Source organism: Rhinoraja longicauda, chromosome 29 (genome assembly GCF_053455715.1).
Source record: "Rhinoraja longicauda isolate Sanriku21f chromosome 29, sRhiLon1.1, whole genome shotgun sequence".
Classification (NCBI taxonomy): domain Eukaryota; kingdom Metazoa; phylum Chordata; class Chondrichthyes; order Rajiformes; family Arhynchobatidae; genus Rhinoraja; species Rhinoraja longicauda.
Window position 1 is genome coordinate 1,172,480 of NC_135981.1, and position 21,887 is coordinate 1,194,366.

At 50.9% G+C, this 21,887-nt stretch overlaps 1 protein-coding gene across 1 annotated transcript; it reads left to right on the forward strand.

The window, feature by feature from the left end:
- Nucleotides 1-341: 341 nt before the first annotated feature.
- fkbp10b (FKBP prolyl isomerase 10b) lies at nt 342-21,658 on the forward strand. Its single transcript, XM_078424740.1, has 8 exons — nt 342-476; nt 5,058-5,203; nt 5,987-6,176; nt 11,699-11,844; nt 14,466-14,655; nt 15,609-15,751; nt 17,614-17,777; nt 20,150-21,658. The coding sequence occupies exons 2-8, from the start codon at nt 5,068-5,070 to the stop codon at nt 20,333-20,335; spliced, it is 1,155 nt and encodes a 384-aa protein (XP_078280866.1). The 5' UTR covers nt 342-476; nt 5,058-5,067; the 3' UTR covers nt 20,336-21,658.
- Nucleotides 21,659-21,887: the final 229 nt, after the last annotated feature.

The following is a 21,887-nucleotide window of genomic DNA, read 5'->3' on the forward strand; positions in this document are numbered from 1 at the left end:
CTCCCCCCCACCCCACTCCACCTCCCCCTCCCCCCCCACACCCCTCACCCCCCACTCCACCTCCCTTCCCCCACCCCACTCCACCTCCCCTTCCTCCTCCCCCAGTTACCGTGACCCTTCTCTCAGTCTGATGAAGGGTCTCGACCCCAGAAACATCACCTATTCCTTTTTTCCAAAGACGCCGCCTGACCCACTGAGTTACTCCAGTGCTTTGTGTCTTTTTTTTGTGGTCAACCGGCACCTGCAGTTCCTGGTGCTTGAAGGTTCTGCTCTGCTCTCCCCACAGAAAACGTCATCCCTGCGGACGCCACGCTCTACTTTGACGTTGTCCTCCATGACATCTGGAACCAGAACGACAAGGTGGAGACCAAGACGGCGTTCAGACCGGCTGCCTGCAACCGCACGGTGCGGAGCTCCGACTACGTGCGCTACCACTATAACGGCACGCTGCTCAATGGCACCATCTTCGATTCCAGGTGGAGCAGGCGGGCGGATTAGTGCGCAGCATGTGGCACTCTCCCTGTGTGTGGGCAATAACACCATGTCCTAGTGTGTAAGGGACCCGGAACGCAGTAAGTTGGGGTCCCGGCATGTCCATCCTGTCGGTAACCACTTCAAGAGCAGGTATCACAAAATGCTGCAGTAACTCAGCGGATCAGGCAGCATCTCTGGAAAGAAGGAATGAGTGACATTTTGGATCGAGACCCTTCTTCAGACCACCCTCAACGGAACCATTGAGGTTTGTAGGTTATTGACTTTGACTAAATTTGTAAATTGTAGGATAGTGCTGGTGTACGTGATCATCACTGGTCGGTGCGGACTCAGTGGGCAGAAGGGCCTGATCCTGCACTCTCAAGTCTAAAGTCCACCTTAATGTCCCTTTCCACTAAGGACTGTCATCTGCGATGTGTCACATCTCCAACCAACACCATCAGTCTGAAGAAGGGTCTCGACCCGAAACGTCACCCATTCCTTCTCTCCAGAGATGCTGCCTGACCCGCTGAATTACTCCAGCATTTTGTGATACCTTCAATTTGTACCAGCATCTGCAGTTATTTTCCAGTTATTATCAACAATTCAAGGGCGGCACGGTGGCGCAGCGGGTAGAGCTGCTGCCTCACAGCGCTGGGGACCCCGGTTCCATCCTGTCTATGGGTTCTGTCTGTGCGGAGTTTCTACGTTCGCCCCGTGACCCGCTTGGGCTTTCCCGCGAGCTGCGGTTTCCTCCCACACCCTAAAGATAATCAGGTTTGTCGGTTAATTGGCTTTGATCTCATTGTAAATTGTCCCTGATCCCCAGCCCTGTAAGGCAGCAACTAAACCACTGCGCCACCATGCCACCCACCGTGCCTTGCCATGAACATTCTCATCCAGATGTTTCTGAGATGTAAGAGTTTCTGCCTCCACCACCATCCCAGACAGTACGTTCCAGACCCCAACCACCCAGTGGCAGGTGAAATACTTCCTCAGGACTCCTGCACCTTAAACCTACACCGATCAGCCAAAACATTATGACCACTGACAGGCGGAGTGAATCACATTGGTTATCTTGTTACAATGGCACCTGTCAAGGGGTGGGATATATTAGGCAGCAAGTGAACAGTCAGTTCTTCAAGTTGATGTGTTGGATGCAGGAGAAATGGGCAGGAGTAAAGACCTGATCGACTTTGACAAGGGCCAAATTGTTATGGCCAGATGACTGGATCAGAGCATCTCTGAAACAGCAAGGCTTGTGGGGTGCTCCTGGTCAGCAGTGGTGAGTACCGACCGACAGTGGTCCAAGGAAGGACAAACCACAAACCGGCGACAGGCAGGGTGTTGGGCGCCCAAGGCTCATCGATGCACGAGGGCAACGAAGGCTATCCCGTCTGGTCCGAACCGACAGAAGGTCGACTGTGGCACAAGTTACAGAAAATTTTAATGGTGGTCAGAGGAGGAATGTATCACAATATACAGTGCATCGTACCCTGCTGCGTATGGGGCTGCACACGGAGGACCAACAGCATATTAGGCAGGTGGGCATAATGTTTTGCTGATCGGTGTATGTCTCCTGCTTTTATTGAGAAGACAGCAAGAAACCTTTCCACATCCATGCCCCTAACAATTTAGTGTGCCCAATGTACAAGTAGAAGCAAAGAACTGCAGATACTGGTTAATCCACAAAAGGACACAAAGTACTGGAGTAACTGAAGAAGGGTCTGGACCCGAAATGTCATGTATTCCTTCTCTCCAGACCCGCTGAGCTACTCCAACAGTTTGTGTCTATCTTCGGTGTAAACCAACATCTGCAGTTCCATCTTCCACATCTCTGGAGAACATGGATACCTATGAAGAAGGGTCTCGATCTGAAACGTCACCTATCCATGTTCTCCACACATGCTGCCTGTCCCGCTGAGTTACACCAGCACTCTGTAAAACGTCACCTATCCTTGTTCTCCAGAGATGCAGCCTGTCCCGCTGAGTTATTCCAGCACTCTGTGAAACGTCACCTATCCATGTTCTCCACACATGCTGCCTGACCCGCTGAGTTATTCCAGCACTTTGTGTCCTTCCTTTGATGTGTGAGTTTGTACTGGACCTGAGGACCAGAATAGAAATGGAGTGGGACCTGCAGCCAGTCACTGTTTGTTGAGATGGGAGGGAGGGGAACAAGCGTGGCATTGAAACACTGTGGTGGTGAGAGGCATCATGTGGCCTAGGGTATCAGGTTTCAGTGGTGCCTTCGGCAGCTGTTTATCTTTGTCTTCTGGTGACGGCCCCTGGGGCTGATGAGACGGGCCAGCAATCACAGAGGCAGGAAGTGGCTGGGCTGAGAGGCATGAGAGGCCCTGAAGGGAGGCTAGTGTTTAGCTTCATGGCAGCTCTGTGTTCCAGCACAGAGAGCCATTCTGCCTTTCACTCGGGTGCCTTGTAGAGGAAGTGGGACTTAGTCCCAGCTCCTGCTGTTTCATCTGTAAACTTTGAGAAAGGTGGGCAAACATGGATCATTTACTCTGGAGAGTCAGAGGCCTGATAGAAGTTTATAAAATTATGAAGTGCATTTCGGGCAGTAGTTTAGTTTGCAGATTAGGGAGATAGCATAGCAACAGGCCTTTCAACCCACCGAGTCCATGCCGACCAACAATCGCCCGTACTCTAGTTACACGAGGGGAAATTTACCGACGCCAATTAACCTACAAACCTGCACGTCTTTGGAATGTGGGAGGAAACCGGAGCACCCGGAGAAAACCCACGTGGTCACAGAAAGAAAGTACAAAGTCTGTACAGAGAGCACCGGTAGTCAGGATCGAACCTGGGTCTCTGGTGCTGTGAGGCAGCAAATCTACCGCTGCACCACCGTGCCATCCTTAGCAGGTCAGAGTCTTCCCCTTGGTGGGGATGTCAAATAATAAAAGGCGTAGCTTTAAGGTGAGAGGGAAAAGTTGAAAGATTTACGAGGCAGGTTTTTTACACAGAGAGGGGTGGGTGTGTGAAGTGTGGTGTCAGGAGAGGTAATGGAAGCAGTGGTTAGCATGGACTCGGTGAGCCGAGTGGCCTGCTTCTGCAATGAATGTGACTCTCTGGTCCACTTATGATTATGAGCCTCAGCGACAGAGAGGGTTCCATGGATGAGGGAAGGAACTGCAGATGCTGCTTTAAACCAAAGACAGACACAAAAAGCTGGAGTAACTCAGCGGGACAGGTAGCATCTCTGGAGAGAAGGAATAGAGTCATAGAGTGATACAGTGTGGAAACAAGCCCTTTGGCCCAACTTGCCCACACCGGCCAACAATGTCCCAGCTACACTAGTCTCACTTGCCTGCACTTGGTCCATATCCCTCCAAACATGTCCATGTACCTGTCTAACTATTTCTTAAATGATCGGATAGTCCCAGCCTCAACTACCTCCTCTGGCAGCTTGTTTCATACACCCACCACCCTTTGTGTGAAAAAGTTACCCCTCGGATTCCTAATAAATCTTTTCCCCTTTACCTTGAACCTATGTCCTCTGGTCCTCGATTCCACTACTCTGAGCAAGAGACTCTGTGCATCTACCCGATCTATTCCTCTCATGATTTTGTACATTTCTATAGGATCTCTCCTCATCCTCCTCCGCTCCATGGAATATAGACCCAGCCTACTCAACCTCTCCCTGTAGTTCACACCCTCTAGTCCTGGCAACATCCACGTAAATCTTTACTGAACCCTTTCAAGCTTGTCAATATATTTCCTATAACATGGTGCCCAGAACTGAACACAATATTCTAAATGTGATCTCACCCACGGCTTATACAACTACAACATGTCCCCCCAAATTGTATACTCAAAATAGTTGATGTTTCGGGTCGAGACCCTTCTTCAGTCTGAAGAACAGTTTCATAGAAACAAAGAAAATAGGTGCAGGAGTAGGCCATTTGACCCTTCGAGCCAGTACTGCAATTCAATATGATTATGGCTGATCATCTAAAATCTATACCCTGTTCCTGCTTTCTCCCCATAGCCCTTGATTTCTTTAGTCCTAAGAGCTAAATCTAACTCTCTCTTGAAAAGATGGAAGGTTCTGTTGAAAGCTTCTATTGAAACTCGTTTCCCCAGTGAAGCTAAAGTGTGGGGTTTGTTACTGCAGGGGGCAGGGGGGGTGTTGGGGTGAACAACAGATGGGGAAACCCGATAAACACAGGAGGAGGGGAGGGAAGGGGAAGTTCATGTCATAAGTGATAGGAGCAGAATTAGGCCAATCGGCCCATCAAATCTACTCCGCCATTCAATCATGGCTGATCTATCTCTACCTCCCAACCCCATTCTCCTGCCTTCTCCCCATAACCCTTGACACCCGTACTAATCAATCGAGAAGGAAGGAGGGGGTGGGGAGACTGAAGGGTGGAAGGGAACCGGGTGGTCGCTGACCAGAGGCAGGGAATGTGCCACAGATCCATGTTGAGGTGAAGCCTGTGGACTTATCTGCTGGCCCCTCTCTATCTCTGCCCCCCCTGCTCTCGGCTGTGGCTGGGGGCTTCACTCAATCCCCCTCCCTGCCCCCCCCCCCACCTCACTTCTTGCTCCTTCTCCTCCCTCAGCCACGATCGCATGAAGACGTACAACACATATGTAGGTGCCGGCTGGTTGATCAAGGGCATGGAGGAAGGTCTCCTGGGAATGTGTGTGGGGGAGAGGAGGACCATCACCATCCCGCCATTCCTGGCCTACGGCGAGGCTGGACATGGTAAGTCAAAGCCCAAAGACTAACCCAACTGCGTAGCACTGGGGAGGTAACGGTTCAGTTCATTGTCACGTGTACCGAGGTACAGTGAAAAGCTTTTGTAGCGCGCTAACCAGTCAGCAGAAAGACAATACATGATTACAATCGAGCCGTCCACAGTGTACAGATACATGATAAGGGAATAACATTTAGTGCAAGTTAAAGCCAGCAAAGTCCAATTAAGGATAGTCCGAGGGTCACCAATGAGGTAGATAGTAGCTCAGCACTGCTCTCTGGTTGTGGTAGGATGATTCAGTTGCCTGATAACTGCCGGGAAAAAACTGTCCCTGAAACTGGAGGTGTGCGTTTTCACACTTCTGTACATTTTGCCCGATGGGAGAGGGAGTAGCCGGGGTGCGACTCGTCCTTGATTATGCTGCTGGCCTTGCCGAGGCAGCATGAGGTATAGATGGAGTCAATAGAAGGGAGGTTGGTTTCCCTGTTAGAAACATAGAAAAATAGAAAATAGGTGCAGGAGGAGGCCATTTGGCCCTTTGTGCCAGCACCGCCATTCATTGTGATCATGGCTGATCATCCACAATCAGTAACCCGTGCCGGCCTTCTCCCCATATCCCTTGATTCCACTAGCCCCGAGAATTCTATCTAACTCTCTTTTAAATTCATCCAGTAAATTGGCCTCCACTGCCTTCTGTGGCAGAGAATTCCAAAAATTCTTCGGGCATAGGGAGTAAAGAACAAGCCCAGGCCTGCCTGAGTGTTCCTCATCTGCCTCTGCTCTGCCGTTAGGTAGCGACATCCCGCCCCAGGCCAGTCTGGTCTTCGACACGTTGCTGTTGGACCTTCACAACAAGAACGACACCATCGCTGTGGAGAACCAGGTCATCCCTGAGCCCTGCACCCGCAAGATCGCGTCTGGAGACTTCATCCGCTACCACTACAACGGCAGCCTGCTGGACGGGTCCTTCTTCGACTCAAGGTGGGTCCGCCAATAAATCACTCATATTGCCCAAGGATCAACATAGAAACATTCACAATAGGTGCAGGAGTAGTCCATTCAGCCCTTCGAGGCAGCACCGCCATTCAATATGATCATGGCTGATCATCCAAAACCAGTACCCCGTTCCTGCTTTCTCCCCATATCCGTTCATTCCGTTAGCCCTAAGATCTAAATCTAACTCTCTCTAGATGTTTCTATAAGATCCCGTCTCACCCTTCTAAAGCCCAGTCGACCCATTCTTTCAACAAATTGTTTTTTATTAACTATTAAAGCTGGTAATAGTGAAGGACACAAAGTTTAAGGACAGCGCAATGGTACAGCGGGTAGAGCTGCTGCCTCACAGCGCCAGGGATCCAGGGTCGATCCTGACCTCAGGCGCTGTCCGTGTGCAGTTTGCATGTTCTCCCTGTGACCACGTGGGTTTCCTCCGGGTGCTCCGGTTTCCTCCCACATCCCAAAGACGTGCGGGTTTGTGGGTTAATTGGCTTCTGTAAATTGTCCCAAGTGGGATAACCAGTGTGAACGGGTGATCAAAGAACGGTGTGGACTCGGTGGGCCAAAGGGCTTACTTCCATGACGTATCACTAAACTAAACTAATCTAAGCACAGACTCACTCTGTTCTCTGAGGTGGTCTTAAAACATATCTTAAAGCATGTAAATAAGAGGATACATTCTCCGTGAGCGCTGGACCTCACCAACTCTAATAATAAAGCTCATATTACTGCACTGGGAGCTTGCTGCATGTAAACTGACTGCCAGGATTTCTACAGGGAAACAGTGACCACATTTCAAACATCATATCGCTGGTCGCACAGAGCTTTGGGATGTTCTGCATCAAGGGTTGCCAACTGTCCCGTATTAGCCGGGACAGCCCATATTTTGGGCTAAATTAGTTTGTCCTGTACGGGACTGCCCTTGTCCCGTATTAGTAGGGTTGCCAACTTCATCACTCCCAAATAAGGGACAAAGGGTGACGTCACCGCCCCCGTGCCCCACGTGACCTCACCCAGCCAGCGGCCACATGCTCCCGCTCCACCAATGGCGGCCGCCCGCCTTGGGTGGGAGACCCCCTTTGGGGTCACCCATTCCTTCTCTCCCGAGATGCTGCCTGACCCGCTGAGTTACTCCAGCGTTTTGTGTCTACCTTCGATTCAACCCAGCATGTGCAGTTCTTTCCTACACATTTTGCTGCCCCTGTCACAGAGATGGGTAGTAGCCAGTCAGCATCCCCTCCAGACTGACATGGAAGCATGTGGCCAGTCGGTCACTGTGGTATCTGATTGCTGGAGTGTAGTCCAACAGCTCTGGGCGGGAGCACCTTCCCCAGAGAAACCTCAGCAGTTCCAGACCACCGCTCAGCTCCACCTTCTCAATTAACACACGCTTCACACCAGAGTCAAAATTCCAGGTATGTACACGCTGGGCATTCCTTCTTTTATTTAAGTTTGCAAAGTTATTGGGGGTGGAGTGCCTCGGTAATACTGAAGGATTGACAACATATTTTGTGTGTCGTCTCTAAGAAGCAGGCCTGTCGAGACGTCTCCTGGGTAAATCCGTGCATGTTCTGACTCCTCTATAACCTCCCGACACAAACGCGGTACAAATAAATATCACAACTAAACATCCCGGCGTCCTTTGGTGAGGAGATCTCAGAGAGGTGTATATGATGAGTATAGAAGTTGGGAGGTCATGTTGCTGTCATGTAAGACATTGGTGAGGCCACATTTAGAGTATGGCGTTCAGTTCTGGGCACCATGTTGTAGAAAAGATATTGTCAACCTGGGAAGGGAACAAAGAAGATTGATGGTGAGGACTCGAGGGTCTGAGCTGTAGGGAGAGGTTGAGCAGGCTAGTACTCTGTTCCTTGGAGCACAGGAGGATGAGAGATGCTCTTATAGAGGTGTATAAAATCACGAGAGGAATAGATCAGGTCAGAGTCTGTTATGCAGAGTAGGGGATTCGAGAACAAGAGGACATGGGTTTAAGGTGAAGGGAGAAAGTGGAGAACATGGTGGAACAGAGGTAGAGCTGCTCCCTCACAGCGCCAGAGACCTGGGTTCAATCCTGACCATAGGTGCTGTCTGTACGGAGTTTGTACGTTCTCCCCGTGACCTGCGTGGGTTTTCTCCGGGTGCTCCGGTTTCCTCCCACACTCCAAAGACGTACAGCTTTGTAGATTAATTGCATTGATATAAATGTAAAATAATTGTCCCTAGTGAGTGTAGGTTAGTGTTAGTGTGCAGGGATCACTGCTCGGCACGGACTCGGTGGGCCGAAGGGCCTGTTTTCACGCTGTATCTGTAAACTAAATTAAACTGTGATGGATTGATCCAATACATCAGCAGTTGAGAATGTGTGAGCATTGTGTTGGTGATGAGGAGCAGATGCAGGCTCAGCAAAAACACACCCGATCCCTCACCTCACCGCGGCAACCGACACACAGATGTGCTGCAGGCATAGATAAAGAATGGAATGTGCCGGAAAACTGCCAGCAAGTCTGGACTTGTTCCACTCCCTTCCCACTCGAGTTGAGAGAGAGAGAGAGAGGGGGGGGGGGGATGCAGGTCAGGACAAGCACTGCGGCAGAGAAGGGAACCTCAGTCCAACGCGTCTGGGTTTGCTCAGGGCAAGAGGGGCTGCCCTGCCCAGAGTGTGTGGGGTCGTGGGGAACATTCACGGCTCTGAGCCGGGAGATTATACCACCCAATTCTACCTACAAGCACCAACCCCCAGTTGGCAAGTTGCCATGTGTAGGACAGAACTGCAGATGCTGGTTTAAGTCGAAGATAGACACAAAATGCTGGAGTAACTCAGCAGGTCGGGCAGCATCTCTGGAGAGAAGCAATGGGTGACGTTTTCGGGTCGAGACCCGTCTTCAGATTGATGTCGGGGGAGGGGGTGGCGTGGAGATAAAAAGTAGTCAAGTTGCCATGTCGGTGTAACACTGCCCAGGTGCTGGGGCTGAGGGGAGAGTGTAACACACAATCTCAGCTGATAACCCAGTGGCCTGGACTTTTATTTCTCTAGTTTCAAAAAACTCCTGCATTCCTCCCCAACCCCCACCCTCTTTCTCTCACTCTCTCGCACTCTCTCTCTCACTCTCTCTCTCACTCACTCATACTCTCTCTCTGTCTCTCTCTGTCTCTCTCTCTCTCTGTCTCTCTCTCTCTCTCTCTCTCTATCCCTCTCTCTCTGCCTCTCTCTGTCTCTCTCTCTGTCTCTCTCTCTCTCTCTCTCTCTGTCTCTCTCTCTCTCTGTGTCTCTCTCTCTCTGTGTGTCTCTCTCTCTGTCTCTCTCTCTCTGTCTCTCTCTCTCTGTCCCTCTCTCTGCCTCTCTCTGTCTCTCTCTCTGTCTTTCTCTCTGTCTCTCTCTCTCTCCCACACCCTGTCATGCTACTAGTTTTTTCACTTCTCTAACTTCAAGTAGCCCCTGCTTTCCCTCTCTCTCCCCCCCCCCCCCCCTCCCCTTCCCAGTTCTCCTACCAGTCTTCTTGCCTCGGACTACATTCTATCTCTGTTCCGCCCCCTCTCCTGTCATCAGTCTGAAGAAGGGTCTCGACCCTAAACGCCTCGACCCATTCCTTCTCTCCAGAGATGCCACCTGTCCTGCTGAGTTACTCCAGCGCTTTGTGTCTACCTTCGCGATAAACCAGCCTCTGCAGTTCCTTCCTGCACATAGTTGAGTCTGTCTCACAGTGGAATTCCAAGATCTCCAGTTGTTATTCACAGGGCTGGGCCACACTGGGTACAATTATTCCTTCATTAACATCACTAAAACAGATTACTTGGGTGACTGTCCGTGATCGCTTGGTTGGCACAAATTCATTTCCGCTCATCTCTCAATCTCCTTCATTGTGAAGGGCTGTGAAAGATTCTCCAGAAAAGCAAATAATTTGTTTTCATAAGTTCTAGGAGCAGAACTCTAAGAGTAGGCCCATCGAGTCCAGTCCACTATTCCTTCATGGATGCTCTATCTCCCCCTCTCAACCCCATTCTCCTGCCTTCTCCCCATAACCCCTGACACCCGTACTAATGAAGAATCTGTCAATTTTCGTCTTAAAAATATCCACTGACTTGGCCTCCACAGCCAACTGTAGCAATGAATTCCACAGATTCACCGCCCTCTGACTAAAGAAATTCCTTCTCATCTCTATTCTAAAGGTGCGTGATTTTATTCTGAGGCTGTGCCCTCTGGTCCTAGATTCTCCCACTGGTGGAAACATCCACTTTATCCAAGCCTTACTATTCGGTAAGTCTCAATGAGGCCCCCTTATTCTTCTAAACTCCAGTGAGTACAGGCCCAGTGCCTTCAAACGCTCATGTTCTCCAGAGATGCTGCCCGACCCGCTGAGTTACTCTTGCACTCTGTGTCTGTTTTTGGCTGTGGTCAGTGGTCAAGGGTGTTTCTTGGCCATCTCCCCACTGGCACTGACTGTGGGATCCAGGGGCATCTGTCAGAGCAGCAGCACCTGGAGCGCCGTGCCTGGGTGTTGATGTGGGAGCTGCCTGTTCCACCCTGACTGACAGTGTACCTTGTGTAGGAAGGGACTGCAGATGCTGGTTACACCAAAATAGACATAGAATGCTGGAATAACTCAGCGGGTCAGGCAGCATCTGTGGAGAACATGGATAGGTGACGTTTCACAGAGTGTTGGAGTAACTCAGTGGGTCAGGCAGCATCTGTGGAGAACATGGATAGGTGACGTTTCACAGAGTGCTGGAGTAACTCAGTGGGTCAGGCAGCATCTGTGGAGAACATGGATAGGTGACGTTTCACAGAGTGTTGGAGTAACTCAGTGGGTCAGGCAGCATCTGTGGAGAACATGGATAGGTGACGTTTCACAGAGTGCTGGAGTAACTCAGTGGGTCAGGCAGCATCTGTGGAGAACATGGATAGGTGACGTTTCACAGAGTGTTGGAGTAACTCAGTGGGTCAGGCAGCATCTGTGGAGAACATGGATAGGTGACGTTTCACAGAGTGTTGGAGTAACTCAGTGGGTCAGGCAGCATCTGTGGAGAACATGGATAGGTGACATATCTGGTCGAGAGCTTTCTTCAGACTCGACCCGAAACGTCATCCATTCCTTCTCTCCAGAGATGCTGCCTGTCCCGTTGAGTTACTCCAGCACTCTGTGTCTCTGTAAAAGGTTGTCCTGTGCCAGAGGTGGTGTGTTTCTACTGCTCAGTCACAAGCTATCGAGGGATGAGCACAAGACAGATGTTGTTCTGCCGCTGGGCTGGTGGGCATGGCGCGATGTAGATCCATTCCTGGGATGGCATCTCCAGCGGCTCAGGTTAACCGCACGGGCTGTTGCAAGCGTGCCCCGTGGAGGCTGTCCAGTGCAGGTGGACAATAGACCCAAGCTGCTCACTGCCAGCAGCCACCAAAGACGTCCATGAGCTTCACCATCGGGCACTGCTCAGACCCCTGGCGGCCTGTGGAAGGTCTCACCACACCGGACATGGTCTTCAATCTGTTTGCAAATCTGCTCTTCACCCAGTTACGCGCGGAATCGAACCTACGACACCTACATTGGGATGGGCTACGTCATCGACGGCATTGACCAAGGATTAATCGGAGCGTGTATGGGAGAGAGACGGCGAGTGGTCATCCCACCACACATGGCCTACGGAGAGAGTGGGGCCGGTAAGACCATTCATCCCACTGCCGCTGAATCTTAGAGCAAATTAAATAACACCACCTTTAATATTGTGATAGCCCTGAAACGTCCATTTTTGCACCTTTGAACGAGTACCTAGGATTTTTGCTGTCTACACATTAAGCACTGGAAATTCCTCTTTACCCTGCCCTGTCCTCTCACTGAGCATAGAAACATAGAAACCTAGAAAATAGGTGCAGGAGTAGGCCATTCGGCCCTTCAAGCCTGCACTGCCATCCAATATGATCATGGCTGATCATCCAACTCAGTATCTCGTACCTGCCTTCTCTCCATACCCCCTGATCCCTTTAGCCACAAGGGCCACATCTAACTCCCTCTTAAATATAGCCAGTGAACTGGCCTCAACTACCTTCTGTGGCAGAGAATTCCACTGATTCACCACTCTCCGTGTGAAAAAAAACGTTCTCATCTCGGTCCTAAAAGACTTCCCCTTTATCCTTAAACTGTAACCCCTTGTTCTGGACTTCCCCAACATCGGGAACAATCTTCCTGCATCTAGCCTGTCCAACCCCTTAAGAATTTTGTAAGTTTCTATAAGATCCCCCCTCAATCTTCTAAATTCCAGCGAGTACAAGCCGAGTCTATCCAGTCTTTCTTCAGCATCTGGCCTGATATCTCCACATCTGGCCTGATATCTCCACATCTGGCCTGATATCTCCACATCTGGCCTGATATCTCCACATCTGGTCTGATATCTCCACATCTGGTCTGATATCTCCACATCTGGTCTGATATCTTCACATTTGGTCTGATATCTCCACATCTGGTCTGATATCTCCACATCTGGTCTGATATCTCCACACGTGGTTTAATATCTCCACACATGGTCCAATATCTTCACATCTGGTCGGATATCACTTCTGGTTCAATATCACATCTGGTTTAATATCACATCTATTTCAATATCTCTACAGCAGGTCTGATATCTTCACAGCTGGTCTGATATCTCCATATCTGGTTTAATATCTCCACAGAAGATAGACACAAAATGCTGAAGTGACTCAGCAGGACAGGCAACATCTCTGGATAGAAGGAACGGGTGACGTTTTGGGTCGAGAAGAAAGGTCTCAACCCGAAACATCACCCATTCCGATCCAGAGATGTTGCCTGTCCTGCTGCGTTACTCCAGCATTACTATCTCAGATGTGGTTTAATATCTCCAGATGTGGTGTGGTGGCACAGCTTTCTGCAATAGTGTTCACAAGGAGGAACATTTTACCACATTAGATAAATGCAAGTCATTGTTGCATCCCAGATGTGCAAAGGGCAAATAAAGATCCAGATTTTTACTTATTCTGACACATATGGAAGCCATTGAGCCCATGCCAGCCCCATACAGGGTAGCCCATCACTCCTGTTTCCCATCCCCTTGCCTACCTTGTCACCCTGCAGCTCACCCATCAAAGTCCCTTTACCTCCACTAAGAAGGAACTTGCATAGAAACATAGAAAATAGGTGCAGGAGTAGACCATTCGGCCCTTCGAACCATTCAATATGTATGTGGCTGATCATCCACAATCAGTACCCCGTTCCTGCTTTCTCCTCATATCCCTTGATTCCTTTAGCCCAAAGAGCTAAATCTAACTCTCTCTTGAAAACATCCAGTGAATTGGCCTCCACTGCCTTCTGTGACAGAGAATTCCACAGATTCACAACTCTCTGGGTGAAAAAGTTTTTCCTCATCTCAGTCCTAAATGGCCTACCCCTTATTCTTAAACTGTGACTCCTGGTTCTGGACTCCACTAACATCGGGAACATTTTTCCTGCATCTAGACTGTCCAATCCCTTAAGAATTTCATACAGTGAACGGTGAATCCACCAAGCAAGCCAGAGGGAAGTGGGATGAAACCAGACCACCTTGGCATGTGTTTCACTCTGGACTATTTCAATATAATGCAGTTCTCCTGAATTTCCTGGTCAACATTCATCTCAAAATTCACCCGACTGTTTGTCTCACTGTTGTTTGTGAGATCTTTCTGTTCACTACGGAGTTTGTTCGTTGTCTGTATGGAGTTTTGTACGTTCTCCTTGTGATCCGCGTGGGTTTTCTCCGAGATCTTCGGTTTCCTCTCACACTCCAAAGACGTACAAGTTTGCAGGTTAATTGGCTGGGTAAATGTAAAAATTGTCCCTAGTGGGTGTAGGATAGTGTTAATGAGCGGGGATCGCTGTTCGGCACGGACCCGGTGGGCCGAAGGGCCTGTTTCCGCGCTGTATCTCTAAACTAAACTAAACTAAACTAAAGAAAATATGACAATAAACTTGCATCGACTTGAAGTAAAGTGCGGCTGTTGCTCGGAGATAGACACAAAATGCTGGAGTAACTCAGCGGGTCAGGCAGCATCTCGGGAGAGAAGGAATGGGTGACGTTTCGGGTCAAGACTCTTTGGTTCTCGATCCAAAACGTCACGCATTCCTTCTCTCCCGAGATGCTGCCTGACCCGCTGAGTTACTCCAGCATTTTGTGTCTACCTTCGATTTAAAGCAGCATCTGCAGGTTTTTTTCCTATGAGCCTGTGTCTCACTCTACATAAAGATGATGACCCGGTGTAGCGTGTGTCTGACCTTGTTTGAATTCCCCCAACAGGCGAAAAGATCCCAGGCTCGGCAGTTCTGGTGTTCGATGTCCACATCATCGACTTTCACAACCCAAAGGACCGGGTGGATGTCAAGTCCTACTACAAGCCGACGGACTGCAACAAGACCTCCCAGCTGACGGACTTCGTCAAGTACCACTACAACGCCTCTCTGGTGGACGGCACCCAGCTCTACACCTCGTACGTTGCAGCCCTTTCCAGCCACGCGCTGCCCACCATGGCCGTGTGTCAGGCGGGCACTGATTCTAGGGTCAAGGTGGCAATGTGTAAAGACTGGCCTGGGCCCTGGTCTTAGGGTTGCCAACTTCCTCACACCCAAATAAGGGACAAAGGGTGATGTCACCGCCCCGCGCCCCACGTGACCTCGCCCAGCCAGCGGCCCACGTGCTCCCGCTCCACCAATGGTGGCTGCCCGGGCTAGGAGGAGGGTTGCTAAGCAACCTCTGTTAGGTGGCCTCCGGGCCTACAGTGTCCGGGCTTACAGTGTCCGGGCCTACAGTGGCCCCCGGGCCTACAGTGTCCGGGCCTACAGTGGCCTCCGGGCCTACAGTGTCTGGGCTTACAGTGTCCGGGCCTACAGTGGCCCCCGGGCCTACAGTGTCCGGGCTTACTGTGTCCGGGCCGACAGTGTCCGGGCCTACAGTGTCCATGCCTACAGTGGCCCCCGGGCCTACAGTGTCCGGGCCTATTAATGGACAAGGGCCGTCCCGTACGGGACAAACCAATTTAGCCTAAAGTCTGAGATGCCCTGGCTAATACGGGACAGTTGGCAACCCTACCTGTACTGTTGGCATCACCAGCCCTGGGCATGTGGTCTCGACCCGAAACGTCACCCATTCCTTCTCTCCAGAGATGCTGCCTGACCCGCTGAGTTACTCCAGCACTCTGTGAAACGTCACCTATCCATGTTCTCCACAGAGGCTGCCTCACCCGCTGAGTTACTCCAGCATCTGTGTTTACCTTCCAGAACGTTTTATTGATCGCTTGGTAATAATGGAGACAGCTCCCCCTAGCTGTGACTTGGGGTGTGGACGGGATACAGAGGTGGACTGGGGCAGTTGCCTCTAACCAAAGGCATCGCCTGTGTCTTGTGTGTCAGACGCTAATCCCCGTCCCTTTGTTTCCACGTTTAGCCGGGACTACGATGTACCCCAGACTCTGACGCTGGGTTCCAACAAGATGATCGCAGGGCTGAGCGAGGGGCTGCTGGAAATGTGCATTGGGGAAAGACGGGTTTTGAAGATCCCACCTCACCTTGGCCACGGAGAGAAGGGAGGTGAGCAGAGTTGCCTGTTCCACTCTCTAATGCGTGGGGGAAAAAAACCGCGGGTGCTGGTTAAAATCGAAGGTGGACACAAAATGCTGGAGTAACTCATCGGGTCAGGCAGCATCTCTGGAGAGAAGGAATGGGTGACGTTTCGGGTCGAGACACTTCTTCAGACTGAGTCTTCGGCCTGAGGAAGGGTCTCGACCCGAAACATCACCCATTCCTTCTCTCCAGAGATGCTGCCTGACCCGCTGAGCTACTCCGTCATTTTGTGTCTGCCTTCACTCTGATGCACTGGGCGTCAGCACTTGTGATCAGAGCAGAAAAGTGTTACTACCAGTCTCTGGGTTATGGGGGTTGTGGATATAAGCGACCAATTCCTCTTCATCCGTAGACCCGCATTGTCACCTCCCATCTCGGTTCTGAACTCACTCCAATGAGTCATATCCTTTGCAGAAGGCATCCAGTTTTCCCAGCTGGTAACCAGACTTTCCAACCCAGTTAACTATCTTCCCGACCAGGTAATCTGCCTTCCTAACCCAGTAAGTTATTCAGGGTCTCTTTGTCTTGGTTTATCGACAATCTGTACCGCAACTCAAATGGCGGCACGGTGGCGTAGCGGTAGAATTGCTGCCTTACAGCGCCAGAGACCCATGTTCCATCCTGACCTCGGGTACTATCTGTACACAGTTTGCACGTTCTCCCCGTGACCACGTGGGGTACCTCCGGGTGCTCCGGTTTCCTCCCACACTCCAAAGACGTGCAGGTTTGTAGGTTAATTGACTTTAACTAAATTGTAAATTGTAGGATAGTGCTCGTGTACGGGATCATCACTGGTCGGCGCTGACTCAGTGGGCCGAAGGGCCTGTTCCTGAGCTGTATCTCTCAGGTCCATAGTCCACTGTCCACCTTAATGTTCCTTTCCATTAAGAACTGTCATCTATGGTGTGTCACATCTCCAACCAACGCCATCAGACTGAAGAATGGTCTCGACCCGAAACGTCACCCATTCCTTCTCTCCTGAGATGCTGCCTGACCCGCTGAGTTTACTCCAGCATTTTGTGTCGAGCTTCTATCTGTTTGACTGTCCATTGCCAAAGCAACTTCCAGATTGGGGCAGGACGGCAGTGGACGTGTGCGTAGCTTGACCCTCACCCCAGGACCAGCGTTTGTGCTGACTGCTCTTGCCTGTTGACACACAGACTCAGAATAAAATTATTCACTGGAATTTAGAAGGATGAGAGGGGATCTTGTAAAAAAATAAAATTCTGAGGGGATTGGACAGGCTAGATTCAGGAAAAACGTTCCCGATGTTGGGGGAGTCCAGAACCAGGGGTCAGGGTTTAAGGAAACATTTTCACCCAGAGAGTTGCGAATCTGTGGAATTCTCTGCCACAGAAGGCAGTGGAGGCCAATTCACTGGATGTTTTCAAGAGAGAGTTAGATTTAGCTTTTAGGGCTAACGGAATCAAGGGGTATGGGGAGCAAGCAGGAATGGGGTACTGATTTTGGATGATCAGCCATGATCATATTATATAGAAACATAGAAAATAGGTGCAGGAGTAGACCATTCGGCCCTTTGAGTCAGCACCGCCATTCAATATGATCACGGCTGATCATCCAAAATCAGTACCCGTTCCTTCTTTTTCCCCATATCCCTTGATTCCGTTAGCCCCAAGAGCTAGATCTAACTTGCTTTTGAAAACATCCAGTGACTTGTTCTCCACTGCCTTCTGTGGCAGAGAATTCCACAGGTTCACAACTCTCTCTGGGCGAACAATTGAATATTGAATGTGGGTGCTGGTTCGAAGGACCGAATGGCTATTTTTGATGTCTCTATGTTCGACCCTGTGCCTCACCCCCACCCACAGCTGGGAATGTGCCGGGCAGTGCCGTGCTGGTCTTTGATGTTGAGCTGCTGGAGCTGGCCGACGGTGTCCCAGATGGATACCTGTTCGTGTGGAACGGAGACGCTCCAGCCAAGCTGCACGAGGAGCTCGACCTGAACAAGGATGGCGAGATCTTGTACGACGAGGTGAGGCGTGCGACCAGCGTCAGACTCACGATGCTGGAGTAACGCAGCGGGACAGGCAGCATATCCGGAGAGAAGGAACGGCTGGCGTTTCGGGTCGAGACCCTTCGACCCTCCTGTTCGACCCGAAACGTCACCCATTCCTTCTCTCCGGAGATGCTGCCGTCCCGCCTGGTTGCCCCAGCATCTTGTGTCTATCTTCAGTTTAAACCAGCATCTGCACATCCTTCTTACACATCACCAGTGTTGCTTCTTGTTCCCACAGCTCTCTGCTCCATCCAGCCCACTCCTTCCACACTCTCCACAACACCGCCTGCCTTCTTCCCCACCCTGCCCCGAATCTCATAAATCATAGGAGCAGAATTAGGCCATTCGGCCCATCGAGTCTCTTCCGCCATTTAATCATGGCTGATCTCTCTCTCCCTCTCAACCCCATTCTCCTGCCTTCTCCCCATAACCCCTGACACCCGTACTAATCATAGAAACATAGAACATAGAAAAGTAGGTGCAGAAGGAGGTCATTCGGCCCTTCGTGCCAGCACCGCCATTCAATATGATCATGGCTGATCATCCAAAATCAGTACCCCGTTCCTGCTTTCTCCCCATATCCCTTGATTCCTTTAGCGCCAAGAGATAAATCTAACTCTCTCTTGAAAACATCCAGTGAATCGGCCTCCACTGCCCTCTGTGGCAGAGAATTCCACAGATTCACAACTCTCTGGGTGAAGAAGTTTTTCCTCATCTCAGTCCTAAATGGCCAACCCCTTATTCTTAAACTGTGACCCCTGGTTCTGGACTCCCCCAACATTGGGAACATTTTTCCTGCATCTAACCTGTCCAATCCTTAAAGAATTTTACATGTTTCTATAAGATCCCCTCTCCTCCTTCTAAATTTCAGTGAATACAAGCCCAGTCGACCCATTCTTTCATCATATGTCAGTCCCGCCATCCCGGGAATTAACCTGGTGAACCTACACTGCACTCCCTCAATAGCAAGAATGTCCTTCCTCAAATTAAGAGACCAAAATTGCACACAATACTCCAGATGTGGTCTCACCAGGGCCCTGTACAACTGCAGTAGGACCTCCTTGCTCCTAAACTCAAATCCTCTCGCAATGAAGGCCAACATGCCATTAGCTTTCTTCACTGCCTGCTGTACCTGCATGCTTACTTTCCGTGACTGATGTACAAGCACACCAAGGTCTCATTGCATCTCCCCTTTTCCTAATCTGACACCATTCAGATAATTGCCGTCCTGTTCTTGCCACCAAAGTGGATGACCTCACATTTATCCACACTATACTGTATCTGCCATGCATCTGCCCACTCACCCAACCTGTCCAAGTCACCCTGCAGCCTCATAGCATCCTCCTCACAGTTCTTGTGTCATCCGCAAACGTGGAGATGTCACATGTAATTCCCTCGTCTAAATGGTTAATCAAGAATTTGTCAATCTCCCTTTTTTTTTAAACCCATTGAATGATAAATGGCGTATCTAACCCAGGGTGTTTGGGTACCTGACCCAGAGTGTTGGGGTACCTGACCCAGAGTGTTGGGGTCCTGACCCAGAGTGTTGGGGTACCTGACCCAGAGTGTTGGGGTACCTGACCCAGAGTGTTGGGGTACCTGACCCAGAGTGTTGGGGTACCTGACCCAGAGTGTTGGGGTACCTGACCCAGAGTGTTGGGGTACCTGACCCAGGGTGTTGGGATACCTGACCCAGGGTGTTGGGATACCTGACCCAGGGTGTTGGGATACCTGACCCAGGGTGTTGGGATACCTGACCCAGAGTGTTGGGGTACCTGGCCCAGAGTGTTGGGGTACCTGGCCCAGAGTGTTGGGGTACCTGACCCAGGGAGTTGGGGTCCTGACCCAGAGTGTTGAGGTACCTGACCCAGAGTGTTGGGGTACCTGGCCCAGAGTGTTGGGGTACCTGACCCAGAGTGTTGGGGTCCTGACCCATGGTGTAGGGGTACCTGACCCAGAGTGTTGGGGTACCTGACCCAGAGTGTTGGGGTCCTAACCCAGAGTATTGGGGTACCTGACCCAGAGTGTTGGGGTACCTGACCCAGAGTGTTGGGGGTACCTGACCCAGGGTGTTGGGGTACCTGGCCCAGAGTGTTGGGGTACCTGGCCCAGAGTGTTGGGGTACCTGACCCAGAGTGTTGGGGTACCTGACCCAGGGAGTTGGGGTCCTGACCCAGAGTGTTGGGGTACCTGACCCAGGGTGTTGGGGTACCTGACCCAGAGTGTTGGGGTTCCTGTCCCAGAGCATTGGGGTCTTTAGGGGGGGCTGCAGCCGTTGTTGGAGTGGGCAACTCATGTCGGGGATGTTTGGCGTTAACATTCATGCTTCTCGCTTTGTGCTTGGCCAGTTTTCCAGCTACATCATGGCTCAGGTCAAGGTGGGCAAGGGCCGCCTGTCGCCAAGTGAGGAGCCCGACAAGCTGATCAAGGACATGTTTGGAAACCAGGACCGTAACAAGGACGGCAAGATCACCGCCGAGGAGCTGAAGCTGAAGACGGAGGAGGACGAGCACAGCGTCAAGGATGAACTGTGAAGACTTTCCGAAACAAAAAACTTTCCATAGTTTCTGGCAGCAGGTATCCTGCATTCACTGCACTGGTCAGAAAGGCTTCCGCTCCACTATCATCATCTTCGATTTGCCTTTCTGGAGTTATTCCTCTCCAGGTTTCCCCTCCCCGGACCAATTAGACTTTAGGATTGCGTTGGAACGGCACGGTGGCGCAGCGGTAGAGTTGCTGCCTCACGGCGCCAGAGACCCAGGTTCCATCCTGACCACGGGTGCTGTCTGTGTGGAGTTTGTACGTTCTCCCCGTGACCACGTGGGTTTTCTCTGGGTGCTCCGGTTTCTTCCCACACTCCAAAGACGTGCAGGTTTGTAGGTTAATTGGCTTCAGTAAGAATTGTAAAATTGTCCCTGGTGTGTAGGATATTGTTAGTGTATGGGGTGATCACTGGTCGGCGCAGACTCGATGGGCCGAAGGGCCTGTTTCTGCGCTGTATCTCTCAAGTCTAAAGTCAGTGGAGATGGTCAACATTCAGTCTGCACAGTTCTCTGGAGGGAGAGGGGGGTGGAGGGGGGAGGGACGGTCGGTGAAATGGGAAGGAGTGGAGTTGATCAGCCTGGTGCGTGTGAAAGTTTGACGTTCTCAGGGAACTGCAGTCACGGTGGGTATCAGCGTGGCTCCATGCTGCCGGTGTTTGCTCTGAGTACAGGTGCCCTGCGGGAAAGCCCCTTCCCCAGCTCTGGCCAACACCAGGACCACCCACTGGCCAGAGCTTTGGAAATCTCTTCCCAATGTCCACTCCCTCTGCCTGTCCTCAACATACACAGGGCTGGAGTAACTCAACGGGTCAGGCAGCATCCGTGGAGGTTATGGACCGACAACGTCTTGGATGGGAATCCTTCCTTAGATTGAATCCGTCTGAAGAAGGGTCCCGATCCGGAAGGTCCCTTGTCCACTCCCTCCACAGATGCTGCCTGACCTGCTGAGTTCCTCCAGCACTTTGTGTTTTACTCAAGGTTTCTCGCATCTGCTGTTTCTTCAGTCTGAGGTGCAACCTCTTCTTATTGCTGAGCGTGGAGACTGGAGATCCTGGGCCCTGCCTGATGTATTCTCTGCTGACTGCCTTTGCTGTTACGCTGCAGGTTACCTTTTGTGTCTGTGCTGTTTTTTGTCCAGTTTTCTATGGATTTTTTTTTGCCATGTGTGAGCAGATTTTGTACAAGGTGTTGCAGTCGGCCTGGTTCCATTGGAACAACGGTCACTGTTGTGCCTTGACGGGTTGTGCTGTGTAGCTAGGAATCACGGGGAGCACAAACTCTGTGTCTGAGAATAAATGGTTTCGTAAAAATAAAGTGTCCTTGTGTTGAACTTTTGGATTTGACAAGGTGCCACATTGATTGCAAGAGTCCTCCTGTGTCCCAGCTCTGGGGCAGGTACGGTCCAGGTAACGTGGGCTGGGTTAGCCCTGCCCAGGTAAGAACTGCACGCTTCTGATCCTTGGCATTTTACTGACTCTGACGTGTCGAACATAAAACAGCACAGCATAAAACAGCACAGCTCTTCGGCCCGCAATGACTGCGC